Source organism: Felis catus, chromosome A3, assembly GCF_018350175.1.
Source record: "Felis catus isolate Fca126 chromosome A3, F.catus_Fca126_mat1.0, whole genome shotgun sequence".
Classification (NCBI taxonomy): domain Eukaryota; kingdom Metazoa; phylum Chordata; class Mammalia; order Carnivora; family Felidae; genus Felis; species Felis catus.
Window position 1 is genome coordinate 62,659,040 of NC_058370.1, and position 16,420 is coordinate 62,675,459.

The 16,420-nt window shown below is 47.5% G+C and overlaps 2 protein-coding genes across 14 annotated transcripts in view; one reads left to right on the forward strand and one right to left on the reverse strand.

Moving 5' to 3' along the window:
- KANSL3 (KAT8 regulatory NSL complex subunit 3) overlaps nt 1–8,762 on the forward strand; it is a 43,566-nt gene extending 34,804 nt beyond the window's left edge. For 10 of the 13 annotated variants that reach the window (XM_023251629.2, XM_023251631.2, XM_019827098.3 and 7 more), the window contains 2 exons: nt 6,012–6,058; nt 6,236–8,762. In XM_023251629.2, the coding sequence (XP_023107397.2) occupies nt 6,012–6,058; nt 6,236–6,269 (81 nt within the window). In that variant the 3' untranslated portion in view covers nt 6,270–8,762. The remainder of the gene's footprint in view (nt 1–6,011; nt 6,059–6,235) is intronic. The other 3 variants (XM_023251630.2, XM_023251632.2, XR_006595509.1) reach the window with 2 other exon arrangements.
- Nucleotides 8,763–13,184: 4,422 nt separating this feature from the next.
- Nucleotides 13,185–16,337, reverse strand: OXER1 (oxoeicosanoid receptor 1). The gene has a single exon (XM_011281088.4). The coding sequence runs from the start codon at nt 14,728–14,730 to the stop codon at nt 13,591–13,593; it is 1,140 nt and encodes a 379-aa protein (XP_011279390.2). The 5' UTR covers nt 14,731–16,337; the 3' UTR covers nt 13,185–13,590.
- Between the last annotated feature and the right edge of the window lie 83 nt (nt 16,338–16,420).

Here is a 16,420-nt window from a genome sequence, read left to right on the forward strand (position 1 = left end):
AATTTAATTTATTAATTTGATGAGTGAAGTGAAATGGTTTTTTTTTTATTTTTTTCTTTTTCTTTTAGTATTATTTTTTAAAAATTTACATGCAAGTTAGTTAGCATATAGTGCAACAACGACTTCAGGAGCAGATTTCTTAATGCCCCTTACTCATTTAGCCCAACCCCCCTCCCACAACCCCTCCAATAACCCTCTATTTGTTCTCCATATTTAAGAGTCTCTTATGTTTCGTCCCCCTCCCTGTTTTTATATTTTTTGCTTCCCTTCCCTTGTGTTCATCTGTTCTGTGTCTTAAAGTCCTCATATGAGTGAAGTCATATGATACTTGTCTTTCTCTAATTTCCCTTAGCATGATACCCTCTAGTGCCATCCACATAGTTGGAAATGGCAAGATTTCATTATTTTTGATTGCTGAGTAATACTCCATTGCATATGTGTATGCGTGTATATACACGTATATATATGTGTGTGTATATATGTATACATATATATGTATATGTATATACACGTATGTATATGTGTATATATATACGCGTATATATGTGTGTACATATATGTATATACACGCACACACATACACACACACCACATCTTTATCCATTCATCTATTGATGGACATTTGGGCTCTTCCTATACTTTGGCTTTGTTGATAGTGCTGCTATAAACATTGGGGTGTCTACGTCCCTTCGAAACAGCATACCTGTATCCCTTGGATAAATACCTAGTAGTGCAATTGCTGGGTTGTAGGGTAGTTCTATTTTTAATTTTTTGAGGGACCTGCATACTGTTTTCCAGAGTGGCTGCACCAGTTTGCATTCCCACCAGCAGTGCAAAAGGGTTCCTCTTTCTCTGCATCCTTGCCAATATCTGTCGTTGCCTGAGTTGTTAATGTTAGCCATTCTGACAGGTGTGAGGTGGTATCTCATTGTGGTTTTGACTTGTATTTCCCTGATGATGAGTGATGTTGAGTATTTTTTCATGTGTCGGTTGGCCATCTGGATGTCTTCTTTGGAGAGGTGTCTTTTCATCTCTTTTGCCCATTTTTGCACTGGATTATTTGTTTTTGGGTGTTGAGTTTGATAAGTTCTTTGTAGATTTTGGATACTAACTCTTTATCTGATATGTTGTTTGCAAATATCTTCTCCCATTATGTCAGTTGCCTTTTAGTTTTGCTGATTATTTCCTTCGCTGTGCAGAAGCTTTTTATTTTGATGAGGTCCCAATAGTTCATTTTTGCTTTTGTTTCCTTTGCCTCTGGAGATGTGTTGAGTAAGAAGTTGCTGCGGCCAAGATCAAAGAGATTTTTGCCTGTTTTCTCCTCAAGGATCTTGATGGCTTCCTGTCTTACATTTAGGTCTTTCATCCATTTTGAATTTATTTTTGTGTATGGTGTAAGAAAGTGGTCCAGGTTCACTCTTCTGCATGTTGCTGTCCAGTTTTCCCAGCACCACTTGCTGAAGAGACTTTGTCCACTGGATATTCTTTCCTGATTTGTCAAGGATTAGTTGGCCATACGTTTGTGTGTCCATTTCTGGGTTCTCTGTTCTGTTCCATTGATCTGAGTGTCTGTTTTTATGCCAGTACCATACTGTCTTGATTACAGCTTTGTAATACAGCTTCAAGTCCTGAAGTGAAATTGTTTAAATGTGTATTTTTCTGATTACTGATGAGGTTGTATGTCTTTTATGAAACACTCATCATGTTCTGTCTCTACTTTGATTTATAGCAGCTTTATACATTCAGATGTTTCCTTTATCTATTTAAAAAAAATTTTTTTTAATATTTATTATTGAGAGAGAGAGAGACAGAGCATGAGCAGGGGAGGGGCAGAGAGAGAGGGAGACATAGAATCCAAAGCAGGCTCCAGGCCCTGAGCTGTAAGACGCAGAGCCCAACACAGGGCTCAAACCCACAAACCCCAAGATCCTGACCTGAGCTGAAGTCGGACACTGGATCCATCTAGTCACTCCAGTCCTTTGTCTGTTATACAAGTTGTATATACTTCAGTCAACTGCTTTTTTTTTTTTTTTTCTTTCTGTTGAAGTATTAAGTGCTTGTTTTTTGATATTTGTTTTGGGATCTTTTATGATACATTAAAAATTTTTACATAGCGAGGCTACCTGCTTGGCTCAGTGGGTTGAGCGTCTGACTTTAGCTCAGGTCATGATCTCATGGTTTGTGAGTTCAAGCCCCACATCAGTGTTGCTGCTGTCAGCACAGAGCCCACTTCAGAACCTCTGTCTCCCTCTCTCTCTCTCCCTGTGAACCTGCCCCATTGACTCATGTTCTGTCTCTCTCAAAAATAAACATTAAGAAACTTTTTTTTTACATAGCAAAATCTTCAAATCTTTCCCTTTATAGCTCCAAGGTTTTGTGTCTTAAGAAAGCTCTTCCCATTGCAAGAATATAATCTGTGTTTTTTTTATATTTTATTTTTTTAATTGTAAATATATATGTACAGTTTATCATTTTGCCCTATTTTAGGCTTTAGGCTTGCTGTTCAGTGGCATTAGTATATTTACATTGCTGTGCAACCATCACCACAATTCAGGTCTAGAACTTTCCATTATCCTATACTGAAACTCTGTTTTTGTGTTTTCTTATAATGCATTTGTTTGTTTACCTTTAGTTTTTCAGTCCATTTGGAATTTATTTTTCTATGCTAAGGTAAGGATCTAACTTTATTGAAGAATCCATTATCCTTTCTCTCTATCCATTTGAAACCTGCTGCTCTCACATTCTCGATTACTACATACACCTGGGCTTTTTTGTACCTGTGACCCATCTGTTCTCACACTAGCTTTATGAAATTGTTTAATAATGCAGGTCTTCCAGTTAATGAAGTGTCCAGAATGTTTATAATTTGCTACTGTTACTCTTTTCCCTTTTCTTGATAAATAATGGGTTTTGAATTTTGTTCATTGCCATTTTGGAATCACATGAGATGAATGAGCATACACATTTCCTCTGAGTTAGTTAAAATGATGAATTACTTTAATAGATTTCCTAATGTCAGATTACCTAAATTCTACATTCAGTAGCTTGTTCAGTACGTCCCATTATTTTTTTGCATATGTCCCAGTTTATTTGTATTGTGCACATGTAGGAAACGAGACCCTATCAAAAGAGAACAAAAAAAATAATAAAATAAAGAAGCCAAGTGTTTCAGAGGAAAAACATGTCCACTCTTTTGATTTGCTTTTATTTTACTTAGGATTTTGGCCTCTGTGTTTATTAGTGAGATAGGCCTATAGTTTTCTTCCCATCTATCCCTGCTTTTGTGTGTGTGCTTTCCTTGTCCAGTTGTATGAAGGGGTAAATCTATCCTTATAGAATGAGATGGAAGCATGTTTTTCTCCTATTGTTTTTTTTTTTTTTAATTTTTTTTAATGTTTATTTTTGAGAGAGACGGAGCACAAGCAGGGGACGGCAGAGAGAGAGGAGACACAGAATCCAAAGTAGGCTCCAGGCTCTGAGCTGTCTGCATAGAGCTGGATGTGGGGCTCAAACCCACGAACCATGAGATCATGACTTGAGCTGAAGTCAGATGCTTAACCAGCTGAGCCACCCAGGCACCCTTCTCCTATTCTAAAAACATTTATATTGCACAGAAATTATGAGTTCCTTGATAGTGTGATGCAAATTATCTATAAAACCATTTGGGTCTATTATCAGGCAGTCTTAACCTTTGTTGATAATCATGTTGATGCCCAACTAGAATGCATATCCCCACTATGTGATACCTCTTTCTCTCTTAGTGGTCCTCTTCAGCTTGCTGCAGCCTGGGGGAGCTAGTTAGTGGTAAGAAGAGGCTAGATAGAGCTCATTGAGAATCGTTTTCCATGTCTAAATTGAAGCACAGAATAAAGATCAAGATCTGACTTCTACCTGATAGTATTAACTTGAGAGCTTAGTTTTTATCTCAGAAAAATGAGTGTATAATTACTAGGAGGGTTCTAGTGGTTCTCTTCTTACAGAGAAAGGGCACATTATTAGATTAAGACTTGCTGACTTGAAAACTTCTAATGATTACCTCAGTGTTCACACTGCCAGACCATGTGATATCAGGGAAAACAGTGGGCTGTGGGTCAGGTGCTCTGTCTTTAGCCAGCTGTGTGATCCTGGGCAAATCACCTAACTTCTCTGGGTTTTGGTTTTCTCATGTGGTCTAGTAGGCCTAAATTAGTGATTATTGTGGTAGGATTGATTAATAGGGGCTGTCTCAGAATCTCCTCAGACTGGGAAATTGAATTTTAAAAGGTTGAGAAATCACCCAGTTATGATGTTTATGAGACAATTGGAAATTTGAACACTGGGTAATTGTTGATATTAAGGAATTATTAACCCTTTAATATGTGATAATGGTGTTTACATTTGAAAAAAGAATCCTTTTTTAACGTTTATTTATTTATTTTTAACGTTTTATTTATTTTTGAGACAGAGAGAGACAGAGCATGAATGGGGGAGGGGCAGAGAGAGAGGGAGACACAGAATCGGAAGCAGGCTCCAGGCTCCAAGCCATCAGCCCAGAGCCCAACGCGAGGCTCGAACTCACGGACCGCGAGATCTTGACCTGAGCTGAAGTCGGACGCTTAACCGACTGAGCCACCCAGGAGCCCCAACGTTTATTTATTTTTGAGACGGAGAGACACAGAGCATGAATGGAGGAGGGTCAGAGAGAGAGGGAGACACAGAATCTGAAACAGGCTGCAGGCTCTGAGCTGTCAGCACAGAGCCTGACGCAGGGCTCAAACTCACGGACCGTGAGATCATGACCTGAGCCGAAGTCGGACACTTAACCGACTGAGCCACCCAGGCGCCCCAAATATAATCCTTTTTTAATTTTGAGTTACATAATATGATATTTATGGATAAGCTGAAAAAGAAAAAGATTATAAACACTGGCTAGACTTTTCTAAGGTCTTTGCAAACAATTATTTGTTTTATTTCTGGCACCGATGAATATTGTGTTTCTTTTATGGAACTGGACTCTTATGTCCTCTTTTTTTTAAATTTTTTTAGGTTAGTTGGGGGGAGGGAGGGGGAGGGAGGGAGGGAGGGAGGGAGAGAGAGAGAGAGAGAGAGAGAGAGAGAGAGAGAGAGAGAGAGAGAAACGAACCGGGGCGGGGGGGGGGGGGCAGAAAGGGGGTCAGAAGATCTCAAGCAGGCTCCCGACAGCAGACAGCCCGATGAGGGGCTCAATCTCACGAACCATGAAATCACGACCTGAGCCAAAGTTGGACACTTAACTGTCTGAGCCACCCAAGCACTCATACTTTTATATACTGTTTACAGCTGAAAAGCTGTCAGAGGAAGAGGAGGGACAGAGACTGTGTTGTGCCTTGCCTCAGAGTCCTGAGAATGGACTCCTTGCCTGTGGTTACAAGGTCTTTCTCCTCTCTAGCCACATGGTGGTCTGCCCAGCCAGGGGGCATCCCTGCAACTCTCTCAGTAGGCCCTGGGAGAGCAGACCCTCTAATCAGGACAGAGTAATCCTCTGTGCACAGCCCTGCCTTTGGGCAGGGTGAGCAAATGTAGGCAGATTCTTTTAAGTTTTGATTGTCAAACCCTTCTTCGTTTCCTCTCTCCTGTGCCCTCCCATTTTCCCCTTTTTTCTGCATTCTTATAAACCTCTTAAGAATTTTCCAAAAGTGAAATCTAGAAAAGTGAGAAAAACCCTGGTGAAAAAAAGTTAACTGTTTCTACTTTGCTTTTTTCTTCCTAAGCTACAGGGCTCAACAAATTGTGGCATCCTCCATACCAACTGAAAATGGATAAGACCTAAAAAACTGATATTGTCAGAACAGTCATGGAAAACTTCCTTATCTCTATCACCCTTAACAATTTCCCCTTTCCTTTTCCCTGCATTCTCTTTCTGCCCTTATGCATAACAATAAGAGCAAACCTTTGTAGTTGAACACCTATTATACTCAAGGTGCTTTATGCAGATTGTCTGGTTTAATCTCGTAACATCCCTGGGGAGTAGAGACTGTCCTTGTGTCTTACAGATGAGGAAGAGGAGATTTAGCATTCATCACTTGCCCTACAAAGTGAGGTGGGTCTCTTAACTGCAGAGTCCACATTCTGGTAACCACTTGGCTGCTAGAACACATACTCTTGTACATCCAGCTTTTTCCCCATTGAGAATGACTTCTTTGAAATAAATTCTCAGGGTCTGGGTGTGTTAACCTGGCAAAGTTTTGACTCTTGTTCCCTCCCTCTCCTGCCATAGCGCCTACCTCCAGCACCCTGAAGATGCCGTGTGATATACCTTCCTTCACCAAGCTCGTGATGGCTGCTGCACAGTGAGCCCTGGGTGCACACATGCTGTCCTGCTGAGCTGTCCACTTGTCTGAAGACTTCTTAAGACTGCCATTTTTGCCTCCCTGCCAACTGTCTTCAGAATGGGCCTCTGGGTCTTATGAAACCATTAGGCTAGGTGATACGGCGCCAGCAGAGGGAACATCGTCCTCTGTCATCTATGGGTCTCATTCCCGGAATCCCCAGGTTCCTGAGCAGATTTGGCCATGCATGGATCAGAGGCACTTCTCCAGCATTCGCTGTGACTTGACCCAAGTAGCAGTGTTGGACTGCTCACTGCATTTAATAAAGGAGTTCCTTTTGGAAGTCTGTGCTACCCCCATGCCAAGTTGGGAGAAGACAGCCACATGGTCTGGGGCCATTCAGGAGTTAGGATTGAGAGCCCTTTGCTGAGGACAGGGGTCATCCTAGCCCACCAACACTTGTGCCGTACCAGAGGGCTGGTTTTGGACGTCACTGTTACTTTCACTGAGCAGCCATGGGTGAGCACATCTCTGTCTTACGAACCACATCAGATACTGAGTTAGCCTGCTGAGACTTGGGAACTCCTAAATTCAAACCCATGATAAATCAAAGAGGACTGGGCTGTCATCTTTCAGTCCCTTTGGCCACTATAGATGGCAGGGGCGGCAGTTGGCCACTAGGTAAAACCTGGCCCCTTTCTTGTTTTCATCATGCTTCGGGCAGTTCCTGTGTGCAGAAAACCTGCAGGTCCAGAAAGACTGAAAAAGAGGAATGGAACAAATGAAGTGGCTTGAAGGATATGCCAGTAAGTCCTGTGGAGAAAATGATAGGGCCTTGAGGTTTTGCACCTAGTACCTAAGGAACTATTGATTCGACATGGAGATGAGAAGAAGAATTTGCCAAGTCACAGGGAAGAAACCCCAATCCCTGAAATTTCTATCTCCAGTGCTTGGAAGTGAAATAGGGATAACTGGCTAAGTTAACATCTTGGCCTGGCTTCCCAGGAAGCTTAAGCATCAAGATAATGAAGGCAGTACTTTAGTGTTTCTGTTTCCATTCTATGCCACTTGTTGTCTTCTTGCTTAGTAGTGGGAAGGTTATTGGCATTGACTCTACTGTGTGAGGCTCTTGGTACTAGCCTCAGTCCTGGAGAATGATCACTGAAGACGGAGTTCTGAGCCCCTCCTTATGTCCTCACAATACTTGTATGCCAAGGTAGTTTTAGATTTGGCATCATACCTGTCCTCCAGATCAGGCTCTCGACCTTCTGTACTCTAGAAAATTTCTAGCCAAGGTGTCAATAAATAGAGCAACCCAGATGTGACTCCGACTCTGTTCAGTATCAGTAGGCAGCAGGGGGCACAGCATGCCATTGCCGTGGTCCAGGGTACTGACCCATGGTGCAGCATATATCCAAACCAGGTCCCCTGTATTTAGTCCAGCAGCCTCACCTGCCAGTCTGACTGGCAGCCAGGAGGGAGTACACAGTGTGTAGGAGTCTGAGACAAAGCAAAATGGAGTGCTGTGGGCAAGGAGGAGGCATGTGTGATAGGCATGCAGAGAGCCTCTTGAACAACGAGGCCTCCCTCCCTGACCTCCTGCAGAGCTGGTCTCAGCAGTGATTTGCATAATATTAGGCTTCATTCTTGCATTAGTTGGTAGGTAACTGCTTTTGGAAATTTATTTAAGTAAGTTTGAGGAAGATAATGAAATCTGAAAGAGGCATCCATGGGTCAGTGGTTTGGTAACTTTAAAGGCAGGATAACACGCCAGTAGGAACCAAGGGCAGTAAGACTGTGAGACTACCGGAAACTTTTAGGAATCATTTAGGACAGGCAGAGGGTGCTGAACAATCCATTCATGACTTAGAAGTACAGCCTAGACAATGCTGGAGGGGTTGCTCCTGAAAGATGCTCGCCCAGTGTGTGCTGGGACCAAAGGAAAAACTAATGTATTGTCCTGCATCTGTGTAAACCCTCGTATGCTTCCCATGGATGACTTCCTGAGGCTTTGGTTGTACACCTTGAAGAAAGCCAAACCTGGAAAGGGGAGTTGTAAGAACATTTCACCTTGGAGTTACAGACTAAAGGGGGAGGTGGTTGAAGTAAGGGAGTCATGTTCTTCACACTTCTGCACCCACTCTTCTCGAAATGTGAAAAGAAGCTTTCCTCCATCTATCACGTATCAGACCTAGAGTCCTTAACCTCAGAAGGCAATACTACTGGCTGAGAATGTAGACGGATCAAGAAGGCTTTAGTTCAATTTTTGACATTCAACATGACAGGTGCATGTTGATGCCCGATGGAAGATGTCCTTGTGCTTTAAGAAGAGGTCACTGATGGAGATCTTCTACCTGTTCTTGGCCCCACCACTAGAATCATCTTGGGCTGGGTGGGTTATAGAATTGAGGCACTGTCACGGTTCATTCTTATATTAGTAAAAACAAAAATAAAAGCAACTTTGGATTTCTTCAACTTGTTTTCAGTTGACTTCTCATATTTATTCTGATGACCGCTCAGTGAAGTGGCACAGAAAATAAAAGCCAAGATAGTGTGGTAATGCCAGAGATCATCTCATGGATGCCTGGTGCCATGAGTACCGTACTTTGTACTGTACCATGGGTACCGTAATTGCCTCTTTACATGTGAGGAAATAGGCACAGAGAAGTCACAGCAGGAAGTGGCAGAAGTAGGACTAGAATCTATGCAGTCTGCCACCACTGTCTGTTCTCTGCACTGTTCTGGGGTTCCGAGATGGGACGCAGAAATGGACATTAGCCCAGGAGGCGAGATGATGGCTTTGCCTTCCTGTGGCCCTTTCCTGTTAACTTCCCATCAGGCCTGAAGTGATTGCTGTGGCTGTGGTGGGGCTCTTGGCTGGGTCAGAATCAGTAGGTAGGGTCCTTGCCTTGGGTCCTGAGAGTGTGAAATCTATTTGAACATTCTATACCTCTATCCCCTCCCATAAGTAAATAAAGACAGAAATGAATGAATGAATGAATGAATGAATGAATGAATGAATGAATGAATTCCAACCTCCAGGTTATTTGTGAACTTGTACCCTTGAGGACCTTCCTTCCTGTTCTTGAATTCCAGGTCCCTCCACTTAGCATTGGAACCCTGTATGGGTAGAAGCCGTGGTTCTGGTAGTCTACATGAAGTGTCCTAGTGCACGTGGGCTCATCTTGCTACCATCCTGTGTAGAGACAGGGTGCATTCTTTCCCTTCCAACTTTGGTCTCGCTGACTTGGGTGAGTCAAATGAAGTGAGAGATGAAGATTAAATTACTTAAATGATAGCCATCTTAAATTTCAGGAGTATAGGAATGGGGTCATAGCAAATTATAATGCAGAAACATGTTCATTACCTTTTTATGGTCCTTTCTAACGCATGTTTTAGTCAGAATCAATGGTTGCAAGAAGCAGGAACCATTCACCCCCATGAATTCTAAAACGGCATATTGTTTCAGTAGGCACTCTCACAGACAGGGAGCCTGACAGTTATTGCTACTTGCTTTGTAACCTCAACTGACGTGCTCCTGCCAGGGGCTGTTTTTGATCCTGCTGCCACAGGACTTTGCTGATGTGGACCCCTCTGTGGATGATTGGTCCCTGTCTTTTGGATCACATTCTGAATGTGGTGTGCTTAGTGGCTCAGCCTACCTTCATGCCTGTCCCTAACTCTGTTCCCAGGCCCCCTCCTTTCTTGCCTCAGTGACTTCATCCTCCCTTGTATGCCAGCTCTTCACAGTGCTGTGCCCTGTGCCAGGGATGCCGTTCCCATTGCTCCTTTCTTTATCCTCCGGGATTCAGCTCACATGCATTACCTACCTCATTGACACCAGGCAGTTAGCTCTTCTGACTGCTCCTGGCTATGACTTGCTACCTCCAAAACCTTGGATTACACTGGGTTGGGCTGCATTTGATCCACTTGCAGATCAACCGCTCCCAGGCTTGGCCTAGAGGGTCTCAAGGTCAGAGTCATATCATCTTCCTCTAGCTTAGTGTCTGTTTACTGGTGGGAGCCCAGTAAACGCTGGAGGATGAGTGGCTATGAGCCAACAGCCCAGCCCTGCCTTCCCTCCCCCTGCACGGAAGTCCCCAGACTCAAGTCATAGATGCCATTTGCTCATCTCACAGGGGACATTAGGAAAAAGAAGAGAAGGCCCTTCTCCAAATTCACACTGAATAGTGTAGCTCACCCCAGGGGCCAAAATGCCATTTGGAACCCAAATGTGGGAAATAGCATCTTTTTTTTTTTTTTAACTTATTTATTATCGAGAGAGAGAGAGTGAGCATGCACAAGCTGGGGAGAGGCAGACAGAGAGGGAGACACGGAATCCGAAGCAGATTACAGACTTCAAACTGTCAGCATAGAGCCCAATGCAGGGCTTGAAACCACAGACCCACAGACCGTGAGATCATGACCTGAGCCGAAGTCAGACACCCAACCGACTGAGCCACCTAGGGGCCCCTAGGAAATGGGATCTTTAATCAGCCTTCTTCCAGCCAACCTTATACCACCATGGTTGCAGCCCTCCCACCTGTAGTTTTCTGCACTTAAACACAGTTTGCCTTCCTCTCTTCCTCTTCCTCCATCCCTTTTCATTCCTTCTCCCCACTCCCCCACTATGTAATAATTACCTTTTTCACTCAGCACTCAGGCATATCAGTTGTTTCCATCTCCAACCCCTGGAGTTGGATGAGAGCCAAATCAATGTTCCCATTTCACAGATGAATTAATTCAAGGTTAGGACCAGGGAGGCCTTCCATGTAGGGAGTGTGGAGGCAGCCTGAATCCCTGCTTCTCTCCCATGAGGGACACCAGGAAGGACCTTGTGAAAGGCAGGGTGGCTCAGTCGTCAGAGAGAGAACAGTCCAATGTCAAGATGAGGGGCAAGGAGGATCCTGGGCAGGTTAGGAGTGGGCCCAAACTCTGTGACTGATCTCTACCCTAGGACACCTCAAAGGGGAGAGCACTGCATGAAAGCCATGGGAACCATTTGGTTACTCCCTTAAATTGGGAGGTGGGGGCAGGGCAAGTGAGCCCAGTTGCTGAGGGTGGGAGGACATGATAGGGTAGAGAAGGGGCCAGCAAAGAGAAGAGGGAGGAAATGGCACATGGAGCCCCACTTTCCCATAGAGCCACCCATGCCCATGCTGGTACAAACATGGAAAGAGATGGTACCAGAGGGGAAGTGCCTGGCGTTCAGCACACAGTGTTTGTTAGCACCCTAGGGGTGGGGCTCCATGAGAAAGTGCTCAGTCCCCAGCCCAGCCTCCAGTATGATTTGGCAATAACAAATCTCAAGCTGAGGTTGGGTTGGGCAGGTCTTGGCCCGTTCTTCCCCATGGCAGAAGGTGGAGAGGTGGGGAGTCCCTAGAAGTGACTCTAGGAGGGTGAAAGAGACAGCAGCAAGAAGGGAGGCATGGAGCAGGGAGCCATGGAGGGCAGGGACACATGAGGAGCCACCTTGTAGGGGTCCAAGCAGCACACCCTTGGTTTGAGTTCTCTGTTTCTCTGTAGGTTTCTGAGAGCAGCTGGTGTTTTCAGAAAAGGAAAGAGGGCTGGAGATACACCAGGGAGATCAGTTCCAGTATCCATCCAACCTATTGTCCCCCAGGCCACCTCCCTCCACCTGACACGTTCTCCATCTCCCACCCCAACATCTGCATGGCTCCTAGATGCCTCCCTCCTGGGACATTAGTGACTCCTAGGCTTTGACCTCCATTTTTGAAGACTTTTAATAGAGGGAAAGCATCCCTGTCTATGATATGAGAGGGTTGCACTTGGATTAAAACTCCAAAGGGAATTGGGGAGAGGGGATTTGGTCCCATTCATCAGAACCTATACCTAAAGTCTAGAAGTTCATGGGTGAGGTGATGAGTGGAGAAGTAGTTCCAGCTTCTTCTGTCCCTGCAGCAGGGAGGTGCATGTGTATTTGTTGTTCTGAGGTAGCCAGGGCTGGAGACACACAGGGTTCAGGTGGTGCATATTTGGGACCCTACTGACCTCTAAGTAGCCCTTTGGAAACTTTGAAGGCTATGCCTCCCCATCCCCCAACCTAGATTAGAAAATGTGTTGCTTTCCCAGGTTACAGTTAGGAGACTAGAGTAGAAAATGCAGATTGGGTCTGCATAAGTATTTTAGGAATTTGGCCTAAAAGCAGTTACCAAAGAATAACTTCCCCTGTGGACAGAAAGGCCAACCACTGCCCCCTTCACCCACCAAAAAACCCTAATTCATGCCAGGTATACGTCTTGTGCCTGGGGGACCCAGGCCAGTGGATGGGTTAGCCCAGGTGGTTTCAGAGACTGATCACAGGCATACTGAGCAGGACAAAGGGATGGAGGTGGGCAAGGTGGCTTTGGTCCTGGGAGAGGGCTATGAAAGTCAGTCCTGGTGACTCTGAGGCCCCTGTCCTCACCTGGGGTCCTGTCCTGGTGGGGTAGCAGCTACCACAGGTTCCAAGGCCAGGGAAGGGTACTTGGGGCTGAGGGAAGCTAGCGGGGGTGGGGCGGGGGGAGCCCAAGCTGAGCTAGGAGCCTGACCTGGATGAAGTAACTTCCAAGGTGGAAGATCTCCTTGTTCCAGAGGAGAGCTGGGCTGGGCCCTTAGTGCCTTGGGTGAGACCTCAAGGATCGCAGAAGGGGTGCTGAAGGCCAGAGAGGAGCAGGGGTCTCCTGGGGATCCAGACAAGCTGCCCTTCCTGTAACCCAGAGAAGTTCTGCCTTGAAGGCCACCTCAGAGCCCCAGGAGCAATGTGGAAGGATGGTGTCCCAGATGGCTTCCCCACTGTGTCCCCTGAGTTTCCCTTCATCTTGGGCACTCACTTTGAACCCCAGGGCCAGATGGACCCAAAGACATTGGGTTTTCCTTAGAACAGTTGAGGCAAGCTTGCATTTTCAAAAAGAAGTTTATTAGCATTGAAAGGGACAAATGAGATAAGAGAAAATGCAGAGGCCCAATCTCTAAAGCAAGACCTGTGCTCTCACAGTCATCACACTCTGGCCCGTGGACTGGGCAGCTGTGTAGCCCTTTGGGGTGGAGCTGACACAGGCTCTGCCTGTCTCCACCTGCCATAGTGCTCTTTTCCTGTGCTCTGGGGACATCATCCAGGATACACTGCTCTGTAAGGTCAAAACCCTTTTCTTTCCTGTCACCCAACTGGTTCCTGCAGATGTCCAGTTGGGTGAGGCGCCCTGAGCTGGCAATAGTCCGGGGAGTGACCTCATCCCTCCAGGTCAGATCCTGGCCATCCTTACTTCCATGGCACTGCAAACCCCCTGTCCTGAGACGGGCCTTATGACTCCAGTGAGACCTCCGCCTGCAGCTTCTCTGTAGCCTTTGCCTTCCTAGAGGCCTCCCGGTACCTAGCAGAAGGCTGGTAGGAACTTTCATCGCTGGCTGAGCCCTGCCAGTTCTGGCTGAGGCCCAGCAGGGCCCGGCCCTGGCGGAGGAAGTTGGGGCTTGAGAAGCAGTAGAGCACAGGGTCCAGGACACTGTTGAGGTAGGTGAAGGCCAGGGAGCCGTGGAAGAGCTGGGAGCAGATGTTGAGGATGTGGCAGGCATGCAGGCGGAAAGCCACCATGGAAGCCATGCCAAGGATGACACTGGGCAGGAAGCAGATGATGTAGACAGCCACCACCACGGCCAGCATGCGCACGGCCCTCCGCGGGCCTGTCTGCCCACCCAGGCTGCGGCGCCGGATGGTGAGCCCGATGCTCACGATGGCAAAGAGGATGAGTGCCAGTGGCAGGAAGAATTCCAATACAAACAGTGCCTGGTGCCAGCGGAGTGAGGCCGAGGTGTTCTTGCCCAGCTGGTAACTGAGGCAGGACTGGTTAGTATGGGCAGTCAGGAGCAGGTGTCCGTTGAGGAGCAGGATGCCCCCCCACAGTCCCCCGGCCACTCTGGCGGCTGCCCACACAGAAGCCCGGCTCAGCATGTGGTGGGGCCGCACCACCTTCAGGTAGCGGTTGACTGCGATGGCCGTGAGGAAGACCACGCTGGCCGAGCGGTTGGTGGACAGCATGAAGAGGTTGACTTTGCAGACAGTGGCCCCGAAGCGCCAGATCTCGTGCAGGAAGTAGTAGTCCACACGAAGGGGCAGGTTGATGATCAGGAGAAAGTCGGCAATGACCAGACTGACCAGGAACACTGTGTTGGACGTCCAGGGCCGCGTGTGGAAGCAGAAGATGAAGAGTGCCAAGCTGTTCCCCAGAAGGCCCAGGACAAACTCCACACCCAGGGCTGGTGCCAGGAAGGCAGATACTATGGAGGAGGAGGCTGGGTGGCAGGGAGCCGAGGCCTCTCCAGGTGACCCCCAGTCTGTGGTGAAGGCAGAGGGAGAGGAGGAGAGGGAAGGAGGGAGGGAGGCAGGAAGAGTAGAGGGAGGGAGAGAAAGGAGGGGAGAGGAAGAGCTCAGGTTATGAGATTCCATGGGCTGCTTAGGCCACAGACCTGAGAGAAGTTTCCAGTCTTTCTACCCCTGCAAGAGTGTTCAGGGCAGAGTGGAATGATGCTCACTATTAGCTGGCCACCACGATGACTCAATATCCTGGGGTTTTCATCAGCATCCTTGCAGCCACTGAGAAACACCCAGCGTTCCTGTTTGTAGGCTCCCTCCACCCCTGCAGCCCTCCCTCCTCCCTCCCTGCCCTACATCGAGTGACCTGGCCACATGGTCTCTGAAGGGGGGTGGGGGGAGTCTATGCTGCCCTGGGCAGGGGAGGAGAGCAAGGCTCAGCAGTGGGGTGATGGAAGCCCAAGAGGACCCTGAAGTGGGAGGAAGGCCCAGCTGGGGTAAGGTGGGGAAAAGTGTTCATAGCCCTGAGGGATCAGACATTTGCTTGCCTGAAGGCTGGAGCTGGTCCTGGCACCCATAGCTCAGGATCATGCAGGCCACCCTGGACATCAGCCCCCACCCCATTACATACAGACTGGGCGGTTGTGTCCCTGCCCTCACCAGCTCTGGTGGCAAGGGAGTGTGGTGCCAACAGAACATTGTTCCAGGCGAGCGCAGTGGGCAGTCCAGTCAATACCTTGACTGTGGTGCTCACGGCCTCGTGGAATAAGCCTGTTGTGCCCTGCCAGCCTGCTGTCGTTACTCCCAGCTTCCCGATGGTCCAGAGTCCATGTACAGGACGAAATACCTCCCACAGGCAGAGGGCTCCCTGCCAATTTCTACTGCCATGGCCTGGGACCTGGATGTTTCTCCCCCAGACAGAACAATCTTTAGAGCCTTCCAGATTCCCTGTCCACTGTCTACCCCACTCCATCCCTACCCAGCATTCACTACAGAGAAAGGAGTGGAGGCTGGGGCTGTCTTCAGACAAGGTGCAAGTCCTGCTCCTCCACTGCGTGGTATTCTCAGGAGGCCATGGGGCCAGGCCTGTGCACGGACACGAGGGTCTCAAGCTCCTTATAACCTGGGACAGCACCAAAGGAGGCTGCGGTTCCAGGCTGCAGGACCTGACATCCCCTTCACCAGCGGGCTGGGGTCAGCAGAGTGCCATGTGTGCCAACTCTGCCAAGGCCTCTGGGTTTTGGGCACAGTGGCCATTGGTCTCTTTCTCTCTCAGAGCCTCCAGGCCTCTCCCCTGTCCTGGGCTCCCATCTGGCCAAGGCTGAGGGAGACAGGCTGTGACCGCAGAGTGCAGGGTGGTAAGCCCACCAGCCTGAGCTTTGAATGCAGACAGGCCTTGCTTGGAAACAGAGCTGCTGGTTTCCCAAACCTCTCTGAGCTTCCTAGAGTATGGTGAGGATTCAATGAGATAATGTATGTAAAAACTTCTAGGGAATTCCCTAGCGCAGAGCTAACGTTCAGAAAAACACCTAATTTTTATCATTTGTTTGGATTATCTGCCCTGGGCACCAGGGACAAACTCCTTTTCTCATGGCCGCTTGGCCCTGCACACGGGGCCTCCCTGGGACATTCCCGTGTTCTCCCTTCATTTCCCGCACAGAGCAATGCCCTGCTGCAGCCCAAGTTCGCGCCAGCCTCTGCCTTCACATCCTGGACTGTCACCCAGTGCCCCCCACCACCCCAGACACACACACACACACACACACACACACACACACACAGTCACAGGAGCACACAAAGTCTGCCATTAGTGACAGTCTGTGTA

Excerpts from the sequence above, each read along its gene's own strand:
- OXER1 (XM_011281088.4), bottom strand. The coding sequence starts at position 14,730 with ATGGAATCTCATAACCTGAGCTCTTCCTCTCCCCTCCTTTCTCTCCCT.